The sequence below is a fragment of the Phocoena sinus genome, chromosome 8, assembly GCF_008692025.1.
Source record: "Phocoena sinus isolate mPhoSin1 chromosome 8, mPhoSin1.pri, whole genome shotgun sequence".
In the NCBI taxonomy this organism is placed as follows: domain Eukaryota; kingdom Metazoa; phylum Chordata; class Mammalia; order Artiodactyla; family Phocoenidae; genus Phocoena; species Phocoena sinus.
In genome coordinates, this window is record NC_045770.1 from 96,054,876 (window position 1) to 96,079,094 (window position 24,219).

Here is a 24,219-nt window from a genome sequence, read left to right on the forward strand (position 1 = left end):
GGGGCGCGATGGAGCCAGCTGTACCTCTGTGTAACTACAACATGTGTAATCTTCCAGTGGCTGTTTCTGGACCTGGAAGTGACCTGGGAGAATTGTGCTGCAACGTAACATTCTAGCTCTGTAAATCTTTCAGGTGCTGCCTCTGAGAAGCCTCCCTCAGAAGAGTGGGCCCTGGGCCATCTGCAAGAGGTGGGGGGAACCAAAATCTGTATCTCTGTTATCCTCCTGCACTTCCTACACTGACTCCCACACAGCGTTTTTCAGCAGAAAAATCAGATTAAAATAACCATGAATGGCCCTTCCTAAGAGTCAAAGTGGACAGAGAAAGGCAACCAAGAACATGTACATTTATTAGCATAGGAGAAGGGCTTGCATACTCCTTGCCTTGGTGGTAGTGGGAAGTTTATAGGCTAATTGTAGCATTTGAGCCTCAGGACTTTTTTTTGCCAAGCACTAGTTAGCTAAACCCTTTGCCGTTTTCCCCAGCCCCACCTTCCCCAGATTTACTGTGTCTAGAAGGAAGTACTGTAGTGAGAACCATAAAAAAAAAGAGGGGATGTGAGCCCCTTCTAGATTGAAAAATGGCCCTTGCAGTTTTTCATTACCTTTCTCTCCCTACTGCAACCCAGATGGGTCTTGGCAACAATTCACCTCACCCTTTATTTATGTCATTTTCTCCTTGGCTCTGTGCTACACCTGTATTCAGGAACTCGGGGGCAGAAGGAGTTGGTAGAAATAAAATATCAGCCCAAATCACTCAGAACTAGTGAATGAGATGACCTGGGAACTCCCCAGCATGCCTGGTGAGAACAAGTGTGTCTCTCTTCCCAACGCCGGGAGCTAAACATTGGTGGACTGTCCAAGTTGGGGGGTTCTTCCCTGGAACTTGGTCAGCAAGAAGGTCTACAGGCAGGGAAATTTGAGTTCCTCTGAGTTGTTCACACTGGTACCCAAGAGTCACTTTATTGTTCTGCTGCTGAGGAAATGTTTCCATTTGCCTAAAAGGGATGAAAACTTTCACATTCATCTTTCTCTTTGAAATTAGGAAAGAATAAACATATTTTTAGCCAAGTAATACGTAGAGATCAATCCCTGCTATGGATTGTGGGTTTGGGTTATCCTTTTCCATGGGGCTTAAAGCGCTCTTAATTACTTAGGAGAAATTAATTTATATTAATAGCCTATGTAGCCAGTCTGGGCTGGCCAATGATATCATCATTACAGTTAACCTTGGCTTGAAGCAGAGAAACTTGGTCAAGGGCGATCTAGACCCAAAAAGAGAGTTCACTATCATTTTCCCTCTTCCTATTAATAACAAACAAAATATTTCTCAACACAGAATCTGCCTTCTCTAGAGAAGTCCTTCCCTAAAAGATCTGCGTGTCTTTTATTTTAAAGGGCTAGTTCCATGGAGTCCCTGAATTACTGAGTCCTTTTAGTATTTTTTGAAATCCCAATTTGATTTCTTCCAGTTCTGTCTGCTTCTGGCTCCAGAGCACTTACATAATGCAACTAAGCTGCACATGTTGTCTAATCCAAAGGGTGAGCTTGAACTCTCACCCAGGACGGTGTGCTCTGAATTTCAGCCATGTGAGCTCAGCTTGGAGCTGCCAAGGGTGAGCTGCCTGCCCGAACACTGCCACCTCCAATGCCCAGGCCAGTTTTCTTTAGAGTCCCCCCTCATTGGAGTAAAGAGAAACTGGCCATGTGGAGACGAGGGCTCTAGGGGAGTACAAAGGCCCAAGGGTCTCTCTGGTGAAGGAATGCGCCCGCTGGCCCCAGTGAGCCTTTGCCCAGGGCCAGCACTGCTCCGCTGCCCCCTGTCCCTTCTTGGCAGTCCTCACAGGTGGTGCCCTAGCAGTGGCTATTCGTTCTCTGTCTGCTTGGAGGCTGGGGCTCCTGGGGGTCATCATGAGGCCTCCCTTCCTGGAGGAGCCCTGCAGAGCTTGACTGGGGAGGCGGGGAGTTGGAAGTAACAGCATTTCTAGAGGGCCAAAGGGGAGGCAGAAACCAGGCTCTCAAAGAGAGGAAGTTCAGTGAAAACAAGCTAGAAGCAAAGAAAGGCAACTTGTAAATAGAAGCTAGAAGTAAAATTCAGTTTTCTGGGACAGTGCTTCTGAACCTTTGATGTGCAAAGGAGTCACCAGGGGATCTTGCTAAAATGTGGATTCGGTTTCTGGAGGTCTGGGATGGAGCCTGAGATCCTGCATTTAAGCAAGCTTCTGGGTGATTCACAGCTGTTGATCCCCGGAGGAGCAAGGATTTGGTAGCAAAGGTGTTGGCCTACGAGTAGAGCTGTGCTGCTCTCTGATGGCTGAGTCCCTGGCGGCACAGCCTCGGTGCTCAGGGGGTAAGTCCTGGTTGAGAGGCAGTGGAGCCTGGTGGTTAAGAATAAAGACGCCAAGCCACACTGTCCAGGTTTGAATTCTGGCCACCTGTTAATTGAATGATGTTACGCAGATTACTTAATCTCTCTGTACCTGAGTTTTCCTCATCTGTAAAATGAGAATTAAAGGAGGTGATATATGTAAAACAAGTGGGATAGTACTTGGCTTATTGTAAATGCTCATTAAATGTTAGTTGTTGCTGTTACTGTTATTATCCTCTGGTTGCTGAGTCCAGAGTCGTGCCTTCCGCTCACTGCCTCGGCTATAGACTTCTCTTGTCAAAGAAGAAAAGGGTTCTCACGAGGTTATCTGTACTACAGACATGCTGCAAGGAATCTCTCCTTTTAATAAATGAGGTCTAGAAATAAAGTCTACAGAAGGCAGCTGGAACCTAGCTTTCATGTGCATGCCAGTCCTATTTGTAGCTTCCAATCAAAGTCCTGGGCAGCATGGTGGACTATGAAGGCTGAGGCCCCCAAAGTGCATGGCAGGGACATTCCTGGGAGCCGCAGGACCCCCTGTCCTGGGCTTGCAGAATCTAAGTCACCAGTTCTCTCTAGGCATTCTGCCTGGCAGGGCCCAGGTTTCAAGTGGCACAGAGGCAGTTTACACTGGTCTCTCGTCTTTTCCTCCTGAGAAGAGGGTGAGGCCTGGGAGGAGGCCAGAGCAAGTGCAAGTGCGTCACTCTGTCTCAGCTTTCCTTTTCTGAGGGTGACAGTGTTTCAGAAACAGGAATTTGCAGAGGTGGAGCTTTGGCTTTGCATAAAGCAGCATTCAGCCTGTCAGTCTCCCATCGCGACCCCTTGGAGAGTCTCTGCCTGCTTGTGAGCTAGCCTGATGCTTCGGGCTGAGCCCAGGACTCAGCTCGTGCTGGAATGTGGGTCTGTGGCATTCTCCGCCTGGCAGTGTCAGGTTATCGACGTCAGAGGTGGCAGCAGGGACTGGTTCCAGTTGGCAGCCTGGGAACAGTCGCTGCTTCTCTAAGCCTCCCATAGTCGAGGGAGCGTGATGTGCTGCATAGGAGCCACCAGGTTTCGTTGTGCTCAAAATAAAATCCGGTGATTCCCATCGTTGACAGGCCTGGGTGGGAGACCCCAGCATAGATAGCAGGAGGTGTCCATGAACGAGGCTCACCTGCCAGGGCATCGTTCCTGAGGAAGAAGAGCAGAATGTCAGTGGATTACCTGGAGTCACGTTTGTGTTTGCCGCAAACACATGAGATCCTGCGGGAATCTCAGCCCCTGGAGCAGTGTTTGATGTGCCACTGAAAGGCTTAAGAAATGCGGCACAGAGAAGAAAACATGGTTTGAGTCTGACCAAGAGTCGGATAGTTTGTTATCCCAGCTTTGTCACTCAATAGCTGTAATCTTTGGCAAATTAATTCTCCTCTCTGTATCTCATTTTCCTCATCTATAAAAAGAGGATAGTATTTTCCTTCAAAATGTGTTGAGAGGGCTTCCCTGGTGGCACAGTGGTTGAGAGTCCGCCTGCCGATGCAGGGGACACGGGTTCATGCCCCGGTCCGGGAAGATCCCACATGCCGCGGAGCGGCTGGACCCGTGAGCCATGGCCGCTGAGCCTGCGCGTCGGAGCCTGTGCTCCGCAATGGGAGAGGCCACAACAGTGAGAGGCCCACATACCGCAAAAAAAAAAAAATGTGTTGAGAGAATTCAAAAGAAAACGCACTTAAAAAGCATAACAGGCATATAATAACATTGATAACATTAGTTGTCTCTGGAGAGGGGGATGGATTAAATTCCTTGGGGAAGCAGGAGGAGGAGACTTTTTACTGTGTACCCTTTTGTAACTTGAATTTTGAACCACATGAAGAGTTAATCTGTTTAAAATGTTAAAGATAAAACACATAATCTGTTTAAAATGTTAAAGTTAAAACACATATCATAAAATATATTGGTGGAATTTCTCAGAAAGGTGATTATGCCTAACTGAACAGGTGATAAATTTTTGTGGTCCTATGAAGTAAATAAATAAAACACTGAGGGCTCTCAGGCAGTGTTAATTTCCTTTCCCTTTCCCATGGTGATCCAGCTCGCAGGCTAGGTCTCATAAGTTTCTGGAGTCTCCCACACCTCAACTCCCACCCCGGAAAGCATGGGAGGATATCTTACAGAGAAGTGCCTCCTCCCTCTTGGGACAAAAACCTGGTGGCCAGAGCCCTGGAGAAGCCTGGAGAATGAGCTACCTGCCAAATGAAACCCTGGCAACTGGGGACTCAGCCCAGGCTGTGGGACCATGGGACCGTGACGGTAGACATCCGTGCAGCCCAAAGCATGTGTGCGGAAAGACAAGGGAGTCTGTGGGACCAGGGTAGGTGAGACTTTCCAGGGCTCTTGCAGTCTTGTTCCTCTGCTAATAGGACCTCAGGCCTCCATACCACGGTACTGCACTTGTCTTTCAGATGGCTTTCCCATCTGTCCTCCCTTTTGATTCTCACAACCACCTAGTGGTGGGAAGATATTTACCCCCAGGGCCTGAGGCCAAGAGAGAATAAGTGACTTGCCTGTAATCACAGAGGAACAACACGAGTAGGAGCAGCTCACACTTATCGCAGATTTCCTACATGCCAGGCTCTGTGCTAAATGTTCTTCGTGCATTATTTGGCTTTCTTAACAATTCTGTGAGATAGGTACCAACCCCAACTCCATATCACAGATTAGCAGGGGGGAAAAAGCTAAAGTCACACAGCTAGTAATGACAAAGGCAGGATTTCAGCGGAGGTGGCACTGATCCTCTACCATATCACACGTCAGCCAGAACTCAGTAGAACCATGCTACTTGTTTGGCATAAACAGTGTACCAGCTTCTCCCTGCTTTGTTAGGGAAGAGTAACTCTTTGTTGTGTTACCACCAACAAGGGCTGTGTGGGTTCTGCAGGTTCCTACTTCAGTCTCTGGAAGATTTGGACACAAGTTTAAGGAAACTGAACTCCCGCCTGTTTGTAGTCCGGGGACAGCCGGCTGACGTGTTTCCAAGGCTGTTCAAGGTAAGTGTGCAAAGTCCAAGAAAAGATAGTGAGAGTCTGCTCCAGGGTTTCCCCGCAGACTGAACGAGACAGTATTCTGACTGAGGAAATGGAAATGGTCGGGGATGGTCTGACCACTGCTGCTAGGGAAGTTGGGAGCAAATGCAGCCAGTCAGCTGCCAACAGAATGGAAACTGCGTTAAGGAAAAATTCTGTGAATCCAGTGTCTTGTTGGAAAGTTCCCATCTCAGTCCAGACATGGGATGTGGCAAGGTATTCCACCCCGGATGCCACTGGCTTCCTTGGATGTTTTCTTGGCTCAAGCCAGCAAGATTTATTAGGGCTCTTCCTACGCCAGGAGTTTGAGGGTGAGGTTTCCTATTGAGCAATGGGCGTTTCCCATCTTGCTTTGCTTTGCTTATTGGAAAAAAAAGTCAGCCTCTCTGAGGAAACATCCCTACTTCCTCTGTGAATGATTGATAAAATCTTCATTTAGGTACCATATAGGCCTCTGTTTGCTATACCAGGTAGCCAGCCCACTTTTCCCCCCAACCCCTTTATAAAACACAGTTTTTAAGGCCCAAACAGAGACGAAAGTGCTCGTGGACAGAGGGCTCTAGGACGTTCTCCCCTCATCCTCAGCGGCACACAGTTGTTTTTCTGCCTCTCTCCACCCCAGCTTCCTTCCCTACTCTTCCTGGAGGAAAAGGCAAGAGCAAAGACTTAATGTCAAGGCCATAGCTTAGTAAACACTTCATCATTCACCTTACGTCCCCGCACAAATGCCACGGTGCTGATAATAGCCAGCATTCATTGAGGGCTGACTATGAGTCAAACACTGTTCTAGGTAAGTGCTTCACATACATTAATTCACGTACTCCTCACAGCGGCCCTCAGAGGTGGGTGCTGCTGTCCCTTTTCTGCAGATGAGGAAACAGTATCTTGGGAAGCTAAGGGTGATGGTCTAGGATTTGCGCCCAGGCTCCGACTCCAGGACTGTGTTCTTAACCACCGCACCGTTAAATACATTTGCCTCTCTTCTGCCTCTGCATTGTCCCCTCTCTCCCAGCACCTCAGAGGCCAACCCGCTAACAGCCCAGAGATACAGATAGATCATTCATTCACTGTATGTTATTAAGCTTCTACTGTGTACTAGGCCCCATACTAGGTCCTAGGGTAATGAAGAATAAGCATGATTTCTGCTATGAGCATTCACACTAATGGAGGAAACAGGCAAGTAATGGGAAGCTTCATTGCCATATGATAACTGCTGTGATGGAAAACGGGCACGGTTCGGGAGAATCATACTGAGGGAGAAGGCCTAGGAGGCTTCTTGGAAAAGGTGTCATCTAATAATATTTTTATTATTATTCACAGGGTTATGAGTCTTTAACAGTGTAATCTGTATGAACTGCTAAGCATGGTACTTGGCTCATAGTAAGTGCTCAATAAATGTTTAGTGCTGCTGTCCTTGAACGAGGGATAAGCAACCCTGCTCAGGACTCACATGCAGCAGGGCTGAGTCAGGACCAGGCTGGCCTGTGCACGGCCAGGACATTTGCCACGGGGATTCAGAGTTTTAAGGGACCATGACCAGAGACTTTGGTTGGAATGTGGTTTCCTTCTAGCTAGTTGCATGCTCTAGGGCTTTTTGTGGGTTTTCTGTACAACTTTTCACTGGGCCACTTTCTCCCAGCTTTGCTAGGAAATCTAGAAATTTCTACCAGACATGACTAAAGACTTGGAAAAGAATTCCCTTCTTTTTAAATATGTGGCCTCTCTGGTCTGATTTCTCTGACCTCTGGGCTAAGGGCTGCTCCTCCTTTCCCAGCTCTCTGAGACCTGGAGCCTATTAGCTGTGTTTCCTACTGGCCTCAGGAGTGTTGCTGTGGAAACCATCAACACACTTCACACAGCACAAGTCTGCCAAGAAAACTAGGCCAGAAGTTTTCAGGGCCTTGAGGAGCTCTGGGAAAGGCTTGCCAAGCAGGCGGAACATGGCGATCCTGTCCCCCGCCATCTTTACCAGTGAGTCAGTGCCTTTCTGGGATTGGAGGCTCCCCTGGGAGCATGTATTTATATCCTCCTGCTGCATTCTCCTACCACAAGGACACAGCAAGTGCACAGAGCTTCCCACCTCTCTCCTGATTCCACAGAGACCACTAGCCTCGGGCTCCACTGTTGTAGGCTGCTGGCCTCACCTCAAAGGTCTGCCCTCCTCAAACCTTGTGGATCTCAGATTTTCGGTTTTCCAGTTCAAGTCATTGTCCCTAGTTTGTTCTGCAGCCCATTCTGTCAGGTCTCTAGACTTGCTCTGTACCCTCCCAGGAGAGAGCTGAGTGCCCAGCTTCTTTCTCCCCAAACAGTGTTGAGCATTACAGATTCTCTCCCCACAGGAATGGGGGGTGACCCGCTTGACCTTTGAATATGACTCTGAACCCTTTGGGAAAGAACGGGATGCAGCCATCATGAAGATGGCCAAGGAGGCTGGTGTGGAGGTGGTGACTGAGAACTCTCATACTCTCTATGACCTGGACAAGTAAGAGATGGGCCCCAGGGGTCAGGTTGCCAATTGTGGGAGTTGATGATTTGGGCCCCTGCTGAGTGGAACTCAGGGAGATTCAGCAATAGGGCCCCCTGTCACATGAAGTATGGCGTTTTCTAGAAGCTGGAAGAGAATAGGTCAGAGTTGGGGCCTGTAGAGCAGCTCAAAGAGCTTACCCAAAAAAAAAAAAAAAAAAAAAAAAAAAAAGAGCTTACCCGATTTGGGTGCAAAGAGGCTTATTAGGCCCAAGGGACAGAAGCAGTGAGGCTCCCCACCCAGGATCTTCATAGATCTGCTCCTAACACGCTCCAGTCCCATCTACGCCACACACTCCCGCTTCTGTCCTGCTGCTCAGAAACTGCCCTCTGACCTCAGTGGGCCCTGTCTGTCGCCCCTCCCAGCAGATCTCTGTCCTCATAGACACAACTTCTGTTCCTGAGATGCGTTCCCTGGGCTCCCCTGGCTATCTGGGTTTCCCGGCCATGCATTTAGATGTTGCTCCTGAGGCTCTAGAGATCCCTGCAGGGCCTCTGTGCTTTCAGAGGGGCTAGGAGGAAACCCTCTCCTCCCCTTCCCTGCAAGAGCTGTCACCCTCCTGCTGCTGCTGCCACTGCTGCCAAGCCCTGCTCTCTGTCCCTCTCCCCACAACCAGTGGCGGGGGTCACACAGCTCTGCATGTGAGCTGGGCTCAGCTCAGGGAAGCGCTGGGTGTGGAGCTCCTCCTCTTGCCATGTGCCGGAGGAGGGGTGAGGTACTGCAGGGGCAGCAGCCAACCTTCTGTCTCCACTAACGGAAGGGAGGAGAAAGGAACTGAGATTTAAACTCGCCCAGCAAGCCCGGCTTGCGTAAGCTGCTGCTTGGCCAACAAGAGCCCGGGGAGTCTAGATGCAGCCCATCCCAGTTCATCCTTATAAAAACAGCCTCAGTTCTCCTCTAAACTCTCCTATATCTTTTCTTCCTGTCTCAGTGCAGCTGTGTTTCCCTTGCTCATGAAAAAATCCTTTTGTAAATTGCAAAAAAGAAAAAACCCTTGAAGTATTAGTTGTTACTATTAACCCCAGGCCCAGCCTCCGATTTAGGGAGGACAGGCTGTTCTCCACCTCTCTGTTCTAGTAATTGGGGTGCAACAAGGGAATGATTTTCCAACCAAGGAACATATTTGCAGCTCTTATCGAAGAACTTCCTCGAGGCTTACGCTAGGATAGAGAGGGAGGCCCACGGGACTCCCTGTGGCTTGGACAGGCAAACCAAGGACCAAGAAGGCCAGTGGGGACTTTTCTGTGATTAGAGAGATGGTCAGTCTCTGTCTTTAGGCGGCTCCACATCGGCACCAGGGAACCTGGAATTGAGCCCTAGCTTTGGCCCTGACTTGCTCCAGGCACCTGCTCCGGCAATCTAGGCTTCATATTCCCTCTCGGTAAAACGGAGACGTAGCCCCCCTTGTCCCCTCCTTTCCACTTAGGAGTGGGACCCATGAGCGGATGAGGAAAGCCACCCTCCAAGCCTTCGAAGTCTGGGCTCTTTTCTGGGTGGGCAGGGACCTGAGATGAAGGGTCTTATGAGTGACGTCCGGTGTGCTTTGGGATTCCCAGGATTATTGAGCTGAATGGGCAGAAGCCGCCCCTTACCTACAAGCGCTTTCAGGCCATCATCAGCCGCATGGAGCTGCCCAAAAAGCCTGTGGGCTCTGTGACCAGCCAGCAGATGGAGGGCTGCAGGGCCGAGATCCAGGAGAACCACGATGAGACCTATGGCGTGCCCTCCCTGGAGGAGCTGGGTGCGTACTTCCTGCCCCAAGCCTCTCATGCCAGCACCTCCTTTTTTGTAAAAGAATTTGCCGTTTTTTCTTTTCTGTCAAAGTAATGCAGTTACTGTAGACACTTTAGAAAATACGGAGACATGAAAATGGAAATAACTCTATTACCCACCACCCAGAGAAAACCAGCCTTAATTTTGCAGTAGTCCTTCTGCAGTCTTTTTTCTGTTCGCATTTATGTATGTAATCTTCTGTTTCTAGTTCATGCCTCTATTTTATTTTTGTACTTTTCCCTCTCAGATATAGGCACAGCCTGGTGCTGGCATCAGTGGGCTTCTCAATACCAACATAACTAGTGTTGTTTCTGATGAAAGGGGGTATGTCGGCCTCTCGGGTTACTGACTACACCCTCTCTCCCCTTCCCGTTCCCCTTCCTCCCCACCATCCATTGTTTTGATCTGAACAGTTAGCCTTTCTCACCGAGTAGTCAGCTAACCTGACAGTGCCAGCTGTACAGGACTGTTCACCTGTCCAGAGTGAAGCCTGGGGGAGGTGAGAGAAAGGAGAGGAAAGGTCACGGTGGAAAGAGAACCAACGTGACTTAGAAAACATGGACCCATTAAGGATTATCTCAGCCCCACTAGCACCAGAAACACAGTGGTTCAGTTCCCACGAAGCTCAAAGAGCAGCCCAGCCTGGGAGGACTTGCCGAGCCGTCACTGAAATGGCCTGACCTCCAGTCCTGTGACTTGCTCCTCCCCGTGTAGGATTCCCCACTGAAGGACTCGGCCCAGCTGTTTGGCAAGGAGGAGAGACGGAAGCTCTGGCCCGCCTGGATAAGCACCTGGAACGGAAGGTACGGCCCCGTTTCTGAGACACAGAACTTCAGATGCTGACACCCATGCTGCAGGGAAGATGGAGCCAGGTTCATGTCCCTTAGGGCCTCTTAGCTCAAGCTGCTTGAAAAATGGAAAGTCTTCCTTATGGCAATAGCAACAATAATTATAGCAGTTACCATTTAATGAGTGCTTACCATGGGCTGGTCACTGGGCTGAGCATTTCTGGGTTTAGCACCTGCTTGCACTATATCCTTTCATCTTTCCAACAGCCCTACAAGGACAGCATTAAGCTCTCCATTTTACAGATTAGGAAACTAAGGCTTAGAGTGGTTAAGTAACTTGCCTGAGGTCACACAGTAAGTAGTAGAGTGAGATCTTGTTCTATGTGATTCTAAAACTTAGGCTAGATTGCTTTTCTTTCATCTGTGTGTCCCCTTACTAAGAGGGTATCTGGTCAGTAAAGTCCATAAGATTAATTATTTTGTGTATATGTGTCCCCCACCTTTTGCTGGGTCTCCTCCAAGGGTTTGATTTCCATTTGCTTGTCACAGAGAACAAATGACCCACCTCCCAGTAAAGTGGGAATTGGTAAGAGGAAGGAAAGAGGCCAAGGCCCCAGAGGCACCCCTCATAGTGTCACATGCCCCCACCTCCCTGAGACTAGAGAAGCAGAGGAGGTTCTCATGAACAGTCAGCTCCTATTTCCTGCCCCCCTGCAGATGGTTTATAGACTGGGTCCCTAAAATCACAACTTGTTCTATTCCTGCTCAGATGGCTGGGCATTTGGCCCAGCATCCAGGTGATAACAATGCAAGAAGGAGGCTAAGATAGCAGACTTGGAAAGAATGCTTCCCAGCCCTGGAGGTACCTCGCCAGCAGTGAAAGCACACCATGGGCCTAGCCTCCCCAGGGCCCAGCAGCCTTGATGTCCCTATTTGGGTGTTACCATCAGACAGGGCCGAAAGCAAGCCCCAGCAATTTAAAAGGATAAGAACTGATGTCCAAGGGCATGGGGGAACCAGCTGTCTTTGTCCACGTCAGCTTTACCAAGAGGTTCTTACGGTCAGTCTGGAGACAAAGGCTGGGCCAAGGAGGCAGAAAGGCGCAGATGATTTTGGAAAAGAGGCAGACAGCTTCCTCTGGTGATGCTAAGCAGATTGAAAATAAGCTGCTGGTGACCAGCCTTGCCACTGCTCAAGGAAAGCCTGCCTGAGAATGAAATAATACAGAGGAAAGCAGAGCTGAGATGGTGAATGCATTCCAAGTAGCACTAGTTGGACACCTAGATCCAGCTGTGCCTGAAGGCTACATCTTGGACTCTTAGTTATATGAGTTAAAAAAATCCCTTTTTCAAAGGCCACCCCAGAAATGGGGTGGCAGGAGTACAATGAGACTTAAAAGTGTAAAGAGCTAACCTATAGCTTGGGGATTATTATCCCCTTAAAAGCATTTTGGGGCTTCCCTGGTGGCACAGTGGTTGAGAGTCCGCCTGCCAATGCAGGGGGCGCGGGTTCGTGCCCCGGTCTGGGAGGATACCACGTGCCGCGGAGCGGCTACGCCCGTGAGCCATGGCTGCTGAGCCTGCGCGTTCGGAGCCTGTGCTCCGCAACAGGAGAGGCCACAGCAGTGAGAGGCCCGCGTACAGCAAAAAAAAAAAAAAAAAAAAAAAAAAAAAACACACCAAGTCAGGGACTTCTTTTCCAGACACCCCTGGAGGGCCTCTTTTGTAGTGGGGCCTTATGTCAGGGCCCTTCAGACTCAGTGGTAGCCCGAGGGAATACGGTATTTTACACATCAGGGAGAACAAAAGGTACCTGATGGGCGGGAGTTTAACCATTTCAGGAGGTTTATTTTAACTTCTTCAATTCTCCAAATCTGAAGCGAGTATCTTCTTATGTCAGAATGGTCTAGCTGCTAGAAAGCCTGCCTAAAAAGACAGGCATAGTGTCTGTCTCCAGAAACACAGTCTATAGGAGATGATAGACATGAAACAAGTAATTACAGTATGCTTAGGGTTAGGAAAGGAGTAGTTCAGAGGGTTATGGGAATGAAAGAGCAAGAGGATTATATTAATCAGTTCTTGTTTGCAAGTTGGCCTTTGAAAAAGGGATTTTTTTAACTCGTATAACCAAGAGTCCAAGATGTAGCCTTCAGGCACAGCTGGATCTAGGTGTCCAACTAGTGCTACTTGGAATGCATTCACCATCTCAGCTCTGCTTTCCTCTGTATTATTTCATTCTCAGGCAGGCTTTCCTTGAGCAGTGGCAAGGCTGGTCACCAGCAGCTTATTTTCAATCCGCTTAGCACCACCAGAGGACGTTGTCTGCCTCTTTTCCAAAAGCTTCAGAAAAAGTCCCAAGGAGTGTTTTCATTGGTCTGGCTTGGGCCATGTGACTCTCCCTGACTCTGTCACTGTGGCCAGGGAAGGGGGCGCTTTCTCTGGCCAGACTTGAATCTGGAAGTGAGCCCACTCCCAGAGTCAGAGGTGGCTTAGCTTTACTTTCCCACCTTGAACTGAGATTAGGGAAGGGTTGGGTCACCACAAGAAAATTAGGTGCTGCTACCAAAAAGGGGGAGGCAAACAGTATGATCTTTACCACTGGGTTACCCAGTAGTAGCTGAGGACAAGCATCTCTCCATAAAGGTGTCCCAATTAAATGAAAAAGGGATGATGGAATCTTGCAGCCCCTAGTGAGGACCCATGATGCATTAATGACCTCTAACACCAAGGAGAGTGACGGTCAGGCATGTACCCCCTGTAGTCTTGCCAAGGAGATCAGACCTGAGTCCAAGCCAGTCTCTGGTACCAGCCACCGATTTGCAGGCAGCACACAGGACAGAGGGATGTGTTGAACTGCCCCGTAAGTACACAGGGAAATTTGGACTGTGGGAATTAGTACAAGTCAAACGGCTTGGATTCTTTGGCAGAAAATATAAAAGGAAAAGAAGGAAATGGCAGGAAATGCATAGAGTTAAAGAAACTTAAATAACACATCAAAGTATAATGAGAACATACTGTATAGTACAAGGAACTCTACTCAGTGCTCTGTGGTGACCTAAATGGGAAGGAAATCCAAAAGAGGGGACATATGTATACATATAGCTGATTCACTTTGCTGTACAGCAGAAACTAACACAACATTGTAAAGAAACTATACTCCAATAAAAAAAAAACACTTCAAAGTCTTTTACATAGCCAAGACTAAACTATAGTGCCTAGGGATGCACATTTGGGTGAAAACAAGAAAAAAACACTTTAAAATGCGAGAAATAACTGAAAAGATAAAGTCCTCCCTTCCGAATGTGCTTTGCAAAAACAGGAAAATGTAAACATTTTTATTTATTTATTTTTTAAATTTATTTATTTTACTTATTTATTTTTGGCCGCGTTGGGTCTTTGATGCTGCGCGCGGGCTTTCTCTAGTTGTGGCAAGCGGGGGCTACTCTTTGTTGCGGTGCGCGGGCTTCTCATTGCAGTGGCTGTTCTTGTTGCGGAGCATGGGCTCTAGGTGCACGGGCCTCAGTAGTTGCAGCACGTGGGCTCAGTAGTTGTGGCTTGTGGGCTCTAGAGCACAGGCTCAGTAGTTGTGATGCACGGGCTTAGTTGCTCCACGGCATGGGGGATCTTCCTGGACCAGGGCTCGAACCCGTGTCCCCTGCCTTGGCAGACGGATTCTTAACCACTGTGCCACCAGGGAAGTCCCAGGAAAGTGATTATTATAAAAGTTGGGCAAGTGGTCACTTACGGGGCAGGGAAGGGACCGTGACTGGGATGAGCACATAGATGGGCTTCTGGGGTGGCCGGCAAAGTACTGATTCTTGAACTTTGGTGGTGTTTGCACAGGTGTTTGCCTTAGAATAATTTGTTAAGCACACATCTGTGTGATTTCTGTATCTGTGTTTCACTTAAAATAAAAAGATTTTCAAAGAGAGGTGGGCCAAGGATATGAGCAGGTAAATATACCTCGCGTCTGTTAGAGGTACTTAACCAATACCTGAGGGATCACCTGCCGAGGAGGTGGCCTTTAGGTTAAGACTTGAAGGAAGAGTCAAAATTAACCAAGGAAAGGGGAGTGGAAAGGAAGGCAGCACTCCAGCCAAGGGAGCTGCATGTGTAAAGGCTAGTAAGAGCATGGTGCTTAAAGAAGAGTGGTGAGGAAGGAAGCTAGAAAGATGGGGCCACTGTGGGGTGCTTGTAAGCCATGTTTAGGATTTGGGACTCTAGCCTAAGAACACCAGGAAGCCCAGTGCATGTGTTGTCCTCAGGGACAGGCATTTTAAAGAATCACTGTGCTCCCACTGTGGAGGGTGGATTAGGGGGGACAAGAATTGATGCAGAGAGGTCAGTTAGGAGGCTGTCACAGTTGTGCAGTATAGATACAATCTTAGCCTAAACCAGGTTGGTGGCAATAGGGAATGGAAAGAAAAGGACAGAGTAGAGAAACACTTGGACAGTAGGATTGACAGGACCTGGTGAGCAGGGAGTCAAAGGTGACGGCCAGGCTTTTGGCTTGGGCAACGAGGTGGATGACAGTGCAGTTTTTGAGATAGGGAATGCCAATGGAAGGGTGGTTTAAAGAAAAGAACCTGCTACCCTTGAGGTGCCTGAAAGGCAATCAAGTAGAGCTCTCTGGCAGGGAGTTGGGTGGAGTGACTTGGGAGTCTAGGTGAGCAGTCTGGGCCAGAGCTACAGACATGGTGATCGTCTGCAAAGAAATTGTCTCAGGAGCCGTGGGACTGGATGAACTCAGGCAGGAACACAGTTGAGTAGAAGGGACCTAGGACAGAGCCCTGGGGTGCCAACACTTAAGGAGTTGGGAGGGGTGGTGGACCTGGTGAAACACCAAGAACAGCCAACCAGCTGATGGCAGCCAGGAGCCAACAGAATGGCAGGTGTGGAGACAGGGAGCAGTCAGCAGCGTGAAGTGCTGCGAGGGAGTCCAAAAATATAGGGACAGAAAACGCCCACAGGATCCGGTGGCATGGACATCTCAGAGACTCTGGCGGGAGTGCTGAAGGCAGAAGTGGAGGTGGGCATGAGGAAATGGAGAAAGGCTGGCTGCGAAGGGAGGAAAGAGGACCCAAGGGGAGAAATCCGCAGGGTGACTAGAAGTTCTTTTTGTTTTGTTTTGTTTTGTTTGCAACGAAACAAGATCATTTTCCCAATGTCCTTGGAGTGAACAGGGAAGAGAGGGAGAGATGGAATGTGCAAAAGAAGGAAGAGGGGAGGGCTCCAGAGCCAGGTGGAGGCCTTAGCCTTGGGCAGGGTCACAGGAGGGACAGGGAGTAGATGGGGATGCAGGTGAGTTTCTAGATTTGGTGGCTAAAAGTTGAGGTGTTTTCTACCTGATGGCTTCCATTTCCTTATCAAAAGGAAGGAAGGTCGGTCATCTGCTGAAGGGTGGTGGGAAAGTGTGGAATAGGAGGTCTAAAGAGGGTGTAAATGACTTCCCTGGTGATCCAGTGGTTAAGACTCCACACTCCCACTGCAGGGGCTGTGGGTTTGATCCCTGATTGGGGAAGTTCCACATGCCAAGCAGTGCGGCCAAAGAAAGAATAAAGAGGGCGTGAAGTTTGTGAAATAGTCATCACGAAGAGAAAGAGGGCATTAGGAGTCGAGAAAGAGAACATGGTTATTAGAGGTAGTGGAAAAAGACTGGAATCTGGAGTCAGTCCCTCCAGCTCTGTCTCTTACCACCTCTGTAACCTCAGAAGAGTCACGTAACACTTTGAGCTTCCTTTCCTCGTTTTCGAAAGGAGGTAATGACAAATGCTGCCTCAGACCATTGTTAAGATCGAATGAGAGAACACAGGTGTCAGTGAGTTGTGGAGATAAAGCACTCTGCCAGCAGCAACTGATGATAAAAACAAGACCAATGATACTATATGACAAGTGGCCCAGCAATGAATGACTCTGTGGGTTTCCAGGAATGGGTTTCTCGGCGCTGTTGAACAGTGGGGAGAAGTGCTTGGGTAGCCACCGTGTAGCAGCAGCCTCAGGGCCCCTGGGACAGAGCAGGGACTGAAGGAGGGATATCTTCCTCTGTAATGTAGACGCCCTTTTTCCTTTCTTCTGTAGAATCACAGACCCTTCAGTGCTTTCAGAAACTTTCATTTTCATCATCTTATTTCATCCCTAGGAGGTGGGAAATTTTGTTCTCATTTAGTAAACAAGTAGCTGAGGGACTAAATAACTTATGCTCATAGCACAAATTAAACAGAGTCAGGACAAGAACTTGGGCCTCATTGTTTGATCGGTGGTGGTTCCATCAAAAATTCTGCCAGCGTGAAGTAGCAGGACGTGCACAGGGTCTCATCCTGGCTCTTTGGCTTTCTGGTCTGCGACCTTAGGCAGATTCCTTAACTAGCTGGTGCCTCAGGTTTTTTCCTCTGAAGCCTCCAGGTCTGTCCTTTCTTTGCCTTCTCTTTCTGCTGCAGGCCTGGGTTGCCAACTATGAGAGACCCCGCATGAATGCCAACTCCCTGCTGGCCAGCCCCACGGGCCTCAGCCCCTACCTGCGCTTCGGCTGCCTCTCCTGCCGCCTCTTCTACTACCGCCTGTGGGACCTGTACAAAAAGGTAAGGGGCAGTGAGGGCGGCAGAGCCCGCCCCCGGTTGCAGCCCAGAGGACACCAGGGCTTTCTGGGCCGGTCAGTTACCCTGAAGAGAGGCCTTCCCTCTGGCTTAAGTGTGCGTACTGTCCAGAGAAGGTGAGGAGGAAGCCACGTCCAAGAGGGGCCAGAGCCAAGCACAGCGCAAACTGCTGATCTAAACAAATCCAGATTCTCAAGTGGACCAGAACAGGCAGGAAAGCCGACCTCGGGGTGACCCCGGAGGTGGCATTTCTGCCGGCAGCAGGTGGATGGGGGCCAAGCAGTCAGGGCGGGAGGCAGGGAGGCTGAGGCTGCTGCCAGTTCTAAGGTGAAGAGCACAGCAGCCCCCTATGGGGCTGTGTCCAGAGCATTTAAAGGGGAGCCTAGGAGCAGCAGTTGCCCATCAGTGATGAGGAAATGACCCGGAGGGCTGAATGCAGGGCTGGACACGGACAATAGGTGGATAGCCCTGTACTAATGCACCCACCCCCAGGAGGAGAGAGGACAACACATCCAGCTGTTCAGATTCATCAGATCCATCCTTGCGTCTGCATCGTTTCACGTTGTTTCCTCATTCTTGCCAATATCTGGATTTTGTGGCATGGCATGCGGTAACTTTGCCCGCTTGGTGGGTAATCTTGTGATTTTAGGAAGATTATTATTTGCTTGGCAGTCTTCTGATGTCTTAATTCTTTCATGGCCCCAGATCCAGGCTGTTGGGCATAACTTATTTAACCAAAATCTAGACTGAGCATTTTTTACGTGTGCTGATGAGAAAACTTACTTTGATGTTTTAGAAAGTGGAGCCCAACAGGAACTCTCGAGGGCAAGGATCATGACCAGTCTTTGGGAGTTTGGTTCCCAGTGCAGAGTCCAGCAGCGCTATCCCTTTCCACTGCCTGCTGCTCCGCAGCCATCCTCAGGGCTCTGAGCAGTAGTGGGCACAGCCAGGGCCCAGGATTCACCCTGCCGCTTCTCCTGGGACAGGGTCCCTCCACGCATCTAGGGGCTTTGGAGCCACCAAGTTCATGGCAGCTCCAGATTCCTTTGTGGGGAAGTTCTGAGTGGCACGGCGCTGATAGCTGGGCAAGCGTTTGTATCCACGTGCTGTCCCACCCCACCAGGTGAAGCGGAGCAGCACACCCCCGCTCTCCCTGTTTGGGCAACTCCTGTGGCGAGAGTTCTTTTACACGGCGGCCACCAACAACCCCAGGTTTGACCGCATGGAGGGGAACCCCATCTGCATCCAGATCCCCTGGGATCGCAACCCCGAGGCCCTGGCCAAGTGGGCCGAGGGCAAGACAGGCTTCCCTTGGATTGACGCCATCATGACCCAACTGAGGCAGGAGGGCTGGATCCACCATCTGGCCCGGCACGCTGTGGCCTGCTTCCTCACGCGCGGGGACCTCTGGGTCAGCTGGGAGAGCGGGGTCCGGGTGAGTCCTCTCTCAGCGGGCAGCCCAGGGCAGCCCCCTTTTGGGCTGGGGGATGGGCTGGGACCCCTGGGTCCAGGAGATTCCCTCCAGATCCTTCTTGGCTTGCCCTCAGCAGAAGGCTTTGGCTCCCTTCTCCGCAGGGTGTGTGGTGACTTGGGGGGAACCATGGCCGTAGGTCCCCAAGGAGGCTGATTGTGCCACCCTCCCTGCATCTAGGTATTTGATGAGCTGCTCCTGGATGCAGATTTCAGCGTGAACGCAGGCAGCTGGATGTGGCTGTCCTGCAGTGCTTTCTTCCAACAGTTCTTCCACTGCTACTGCCCGGTGGGCTTTGGCCGCCGCACGGACCCCAGTGGAGACTACATCAGGTGCGGGTGCAGACCAGGCTCTCTGGTTTCTGGCCACTTTGGCCTCCTCCTAGGGTGGGACGTGCTTGGCCTTTGAAGGAGACTCCAGCATGCTGATGGGTCCTCTGGTGTGTCTGTTTCAGGCGATACCTGCCCAAATTGAAAGGGTTCCCCTCTCGATACATCTATGAGCCCTGGAATGCCCCAGAGTCGATTCAGAAGGCAGCCAAGTGCATCATTGGTGTGGACTACCCACGGCCCATCGTCAACCACGCCGAGACCAGCCGGCTCAACATTGAGCGGATGAAGCAGATTTACCAGCAGCTCTCCCGCTACCGGGGACTCTGTAAGGAGCCCCTACTCTGACTGCCACCCCCTAGTTCCCCGAAGGGAAGGACAACACCTACAGGCTTGGGGCGTAGACATTCCCAGATGTTTGCAAAGGGAGGCCGCCGAGCACTGTCTTCCAGGCTGTTGACTTGACTTCCTGGGCACAGGCCACACAGGCTGGGCTGGATCAGGCCTCTCTGAATTAGTTGTGGCCAGTGGGAAGCGATGGAACCTTGATGTCATGGCCCAGCACCCCCTGCCTTGTACCTACCTGCCCTGGGGCCCTGTACAGTCCTGTGAGATTGCATTCTGATTATCCCCCTACCTCTTTCCCAGGTCTGCTGGCGTCTGTCCCTTCCTGTATGGAAGACCTCAGCAATCCAGTGGCAGAGCCCAGCTCGAGCCAGGCTGGGGGCATGAGCAGTGCAGGTGAGTACAGCCAGCCTCCCGTAGCCTGTGCCCACCCCAAGGGCACTGCAGAGCTACTCCCACTTCAGTCACTGAGGGCTGAGGATGGAGGCCAGAACCAAGTTATGCCCTGATAGAACTTGTATTCCACCTGGGGAGACAGATGGTAAAGGAGCTGTGCAGGATCATGTCAGATAACAAGTGCTTTGGGGGAAAATAAAATCAAGTGACCTGATAAAAGAGGGCTGGGGAAGGGGGTTACTTTAGATGGAGTACCAGCAGGGCCGCATGCAGTGAGCAGAGCCAGCCTTCTAAGAACAGGGGGAAGAGCATTCCAGGCAAAGGGAAGAGCAGGAAAAGACCCAGAGATGGAAACAAGCTTACCCATTCCAGGAACGAGAGGAGGGAGGCCAGTGGGGCTGGTGTGTTCTGAGTGAGGAGCTGGAACGAGAGGAGGACGGACACAGTACGAGTAGCAGCGTGTAGACTCGGCGTCCACGAGGAGGATTAGGGTTCCGTCGTCAGGGCAGGGAGAAGGCACTGACGGGGGTCAGCAGGGCAGAGGCGTGACCTGGTTTATGTTTTAGAAAGCTCACTCTGCCTGCTGTGTGGCGGGCACAGTGTGGGCAAGAGCCCCCGAGTATCGGAGGCTGGAAAGGAGGCGACTGTAGTTGTCCAGGCAGGTGGAGGGAGAGAGGAGTAGATGGCCTTGCTGCGTTCGTAACCTCTGCCCTTCGGCTCCGGGACGAAGGTCAGCAAGCTCAGACCAGCAAGAACGTCAGGGCTTTTTCTAGTTTCTAGTTTGCCCAGCCAGGTTGGCTCCCCGGGTTAGGGCACTGCTCATTCTGGCTTCAGGAGGCCAGTTACGGAGGGAATGCCTCACCTTCAGCGCGAGGATGGCAGACAGGCCAAATCAGTCTCTGGCCTGGAGCCCATGGGATTTGAGGCCCAAAAGCTGGCTGTACTGCCAGCAGGCCTGGTTATGCTCTCCTTGGATATTTCCAGGCAGAGTCGCTGCTGAAAGGAAGGCCAAGGGGCAGGTCTGAGAAGCAGCGTGCTGGTTGCATTGATGAGCAGGCTCCCTGCCCCCTAAAGAGCTGCTTCTACACGGTTGAGCGTCATCTTGGCTCCACACACAAGTCTGTGTGACACTTTGACCTGCTTCCCTACAGGCCCAAGACCACTACCCAGTGGCCCAGCGTCCCCCAAACGCAAGCTGGGAGCAGCGGAGGAGCCACCTGGTGAAGAACTCAGCAAACGGGCCAGGGTGGCAGGGTTGCCCCCCTCAGAGCTGCTGAGCAAGGATGTCTGAGAGTGAGTGACAGCTGCTGAGAGTCAGCTTCAGGGACGGGCGTGGGAGAGAGGTGGGGTGAGTGTGGAGAACTGCCCTGCCAGCTGAAGGTTAAAACCCACAAACTAGATTAAAACCTAGGGGCCGGGGGCTTTTCTAGGGTTTCAGCTCAAATTCTACCATCCTGACTTCTATACCTTCTAATACTAAAAAGAGAATTTAAAGATAAAGCCTTGTTCTTTCTTTGCCAGCTAAGGGAAAAAAAAATTGACTCTTGCTACCTATCAAAGTGAGCCAAATCCAGAAAAAGAAAGCAGAGACCCGATTGAAGCTGTGGGAGAAAGAGTCCCAGGGCAGGGTCTGGGGGTGCTCCAGGCCCCTCTGCCATCGCCCCGACAGGCTGTGTCCTGTAGGCTGGCCAGCAGAGGGCAGCACTTACCTTCAGAATTCAGGCTTAGGGATGTTTGGAGGCTCACTTAGCCCAGCCCCACCTGAGGGCCAGAAGACCCAGGCTCCCTATCGCCTGTGCCTCTTACAGCCACTCTTCCGTTCGTGCCTTTCTTGTGGCTTCAGCTCTGCACTTCCCTGGCAGTGCTCATCCTGAAAGCCCCCTGAATGTCTCAAAAAACAAAAACAAAAACCTGGCTCTTCCTTCCCCAGAGCAAGAAGGGCCTTTTGCGCCTTTCTGGGGGAGATATAAATTACTGTCCCCTTTGAGTCATCATCTCGGGCTGTTCCTTATGTGCCGTCTGCATCATTAGGTTGGAGGGTGATTTTCTCCACGGAGCCAATTCTTTTTTCTAAACCCTTCTACTTCAAGCCAGGTGAGGCCAACTGGTTTGCACATCTAGACTTGAACGCCAGTGAGACGGCGAGTGTTTGATGCCCGTGCCCTTTTCTTTACTAGGCTCTTCGTCTTAGACATTGCAGATGGACAGATTTGTTATCTTGTTCTGGGAGTACCAGCAACCTTAGGTACTGTTCTCTTAGTTACCTCTTAACTCTGTGGTACTGAGCATAGTTCATTCTGTCTTACAAACCTGGAACTTTCCAGGGTGATACTCTGACTTTCAGGTGAGAAGATTAAAGAACAGAGAGGTTAAATGTCTGGGTCATGGTTCCTCAGAGGTAATGGCATCCAATTCAGCTTGAAACTGTTGCCAGCAAGTGTGTGAGGAAGGGGAGCATAAGACATAGAAAATGTGATACGAGGCTTCCCTGGTGGCGCAGTGGTTGAGGGTCCGCCTGCCGATGCAGGGGGCGCGGGTTCGTGCCCCGGTCTGGGAGGATCCCGCGTGCCGCGGAGCGGCTGGGCCCGTGAGCCATGACCACTGGGCCTGCGCGTCCGGAGCCTGTGCTCCGCAACGGGAGAGGACGCAGCAGTGAGAGGCCCGCGTACCGCAAAAAAAAAAAAAAAAAAAATGTGACATGATGCCCATCCACAAGGGTTAAATAGTCTGCTTAGATAAACAAGACAAATAACCTGTAATTCCTAGACAAGTGATACAGATTCTACCAGCTTATCACGAGACAGTTATTGGTGGGCCAGAGTGATCAGGGAGTACAACACAGAAGGTTACCCTAGGGGACCCAAAAGATGAATTGGATTTAGACAGCAAGGAGAGCATTTCCAACAAGAAAAACAGCTTAATGATTACATGATCTTGTACAAATTACTTAACCGCTCTGAGACTCAGTTTCCTCACCAAAAATTAGGTTCTTGTTGCAAGGATTAAATGATGAAATGTATGTGTCAGGGATGTGTGGGGCTGCTAGTTGCAGAAAACCTGACTACTGTGTCTAAAACAAAGAGGGATTTGGTTTTCTTACTGAACAAAAGGCCCAGAGCTGGGTGCTGCTAGTTTTGGTTTGGTGGCTCAACAGTGTCAGAGCCAGTTTTTCTGAGATTCTCTTGTTTCCTGGCCTCAAGGTGGCTGCCACAGCTTCAGCCATCAACTCCTTGTTCAAAGCAAGAAAGAGAAGGAAACGCAGAGACAGCTGCACTCATTCATACAATAAACATATGTCAAGTGATCGCGATTTGCCAGACACCGTTGTAGGCACTGGATATAGTCTTGTGAACAAGACTAACAAAGTCGTCCCTTCCCTCTTGGGTATATCTTTGTGGGAGGAGACAGACAGTAAACAGATAGATACATCATGTGTCAAGAAGCCCTAAGTGGTATGAAGAAAAAAGAAAGTCGAATGAGAAGGTAGAAAGCTTGGGGCACAGTGGAGGTTGCAGTTTTATATTATGAGGGTTGTCAGGGGATGCCTCTCTTCCTTTTCCATCAAGAAAATAAAAGCTTTCCCAGGATACCCCTTCCCCAGCTTTTCACGTTGGCCTCGTGAGCCAGAACTGAGTCACAAAGCCTCCCCAAAGCTGGGAAATAGGGATGTGGATTGTCAGGATTGGTTAGACCACTGATTTCCAACCTGAGTGAGCAGTGGAATTCCCTAGAGGATTTGTTAAGCCTCAGATGGCTGGGCCCCACCCCCAGAGGTTCGGATCCGGTGGGTCTGGGGTGGGACCTGAGAATTTGCATTTCTAACAAGTTCGCAGCAGTTTGATGATGCTGCTGTTCTGGGACTGTACTTTGAGAATCACTGTCTGGGCCACGTCCATGACCCACTGAGCAAAATTCAGATTCTGTTAGCTAGGAAGTGTAGGTACTGGTCGATAACTGTCTACGATATACAGGGCACTTAGCCCAGTGCCTGCCTTATAAGTTCATAAATAAAATGGTAGCTATTATTATTATTATGGCTATTGTTATTGTTACTTTTTTAGAAGAACATAAGGTTACAGTTGGGTCTGATCATGGAGGCTCTTTAATGTCAGGCAGATGGGGTCCTTGGTGTACTCTCTGGGAACTAAGGAGCATTTTGGAACAGGAGAGTGAATGATCAAATTGGCATTTTTGGAAGATTAACCAGGCATTGGGCTGGGACCTAAGAAGAAATGGTGGGAGGAGAGAGCCAGCTGAGAGTCTGTGGTGGTGATTCCAAGTGGACGTTACAAGGGTGCAGAGGTCAGCACTGGTCTCTTGCCTTGTAGTCCAGGAGATATCCATCAGCCTGTTGGGATCGTAAGGACTGATTCTCAAGGTTTAGCCCTTAATCATGGCTGATTGATTGGAAGGGAGGACCAGGAGGTCAGAGGACGGGACAGATACTCATGTTCTTTGGAAACCCTGAGAGAAGAGTGTTTCTTAGTGAAACTTGTGCTTCTCTGTGTGCTGGTGGTAGCACCCGGGCCTAAAGATGTTGCGCATCCTCAGTAAAACAGTGATGATAGCATCTT

General features: G+C 50.2%; 1 protein-coding gene across 2 annotated transcripts in view; it reads left to right on the forward strand.

Moving 5' to 3' along the window:
- Positions 1–24,219, forward strand: part of CRY2 (cryptochrome circadian regulator 2) — a 33,614-nt gene that overhangs the window by 2,616 nt on the left and 6,779 nt on the right. The window contains exons 2-12 of one of the 2 annotated variants that reach the window (XM_032640158.1): positions 5,283–5,391; positions 7,767–7,909; positions 9,508–9,692; positions 10,439–10,527; positions 16,949–17,089; positions 17,597–17,731; positions 18,228–18,539; positions 18,756–18,907; positions 19,030–19,232; positions 19,553–19,645; positions 20,797–20,938. In XM_032640158.1, coding sequence (XP_032496049.1) covers positions 5,283–5,391; positions 7,767–7,909; positions 9,508–9,692; positions 10,439–10,527; positions 16,949–17,089; positions 17,597–17,731; positions 18,228–18,539; positions 18,756–18,907; positions 19,030–19,232; positions 19,553–19,645; positions 20,797–20,936 — 1,702 coding nt within the window. In that variant the 3' untranslated portion in view covers positions 20,937–20,938. The remainder of the gene's footprint in view (positions 1–5,282; positions 5,392–7,766; positions 7,910–9,507; positions 9,693–10,438; positions 10,528–16,948; positions 17,090–17,596; positions 17,732–18,227; positions 18,540–18,755; positions 18,908–19,029; positions 19,233–19,552; positions 19,646–20,796; positions 20,939–24,219) is intronic. The other variant, XM_032640159.1, reaches the window with a different exon arrangement.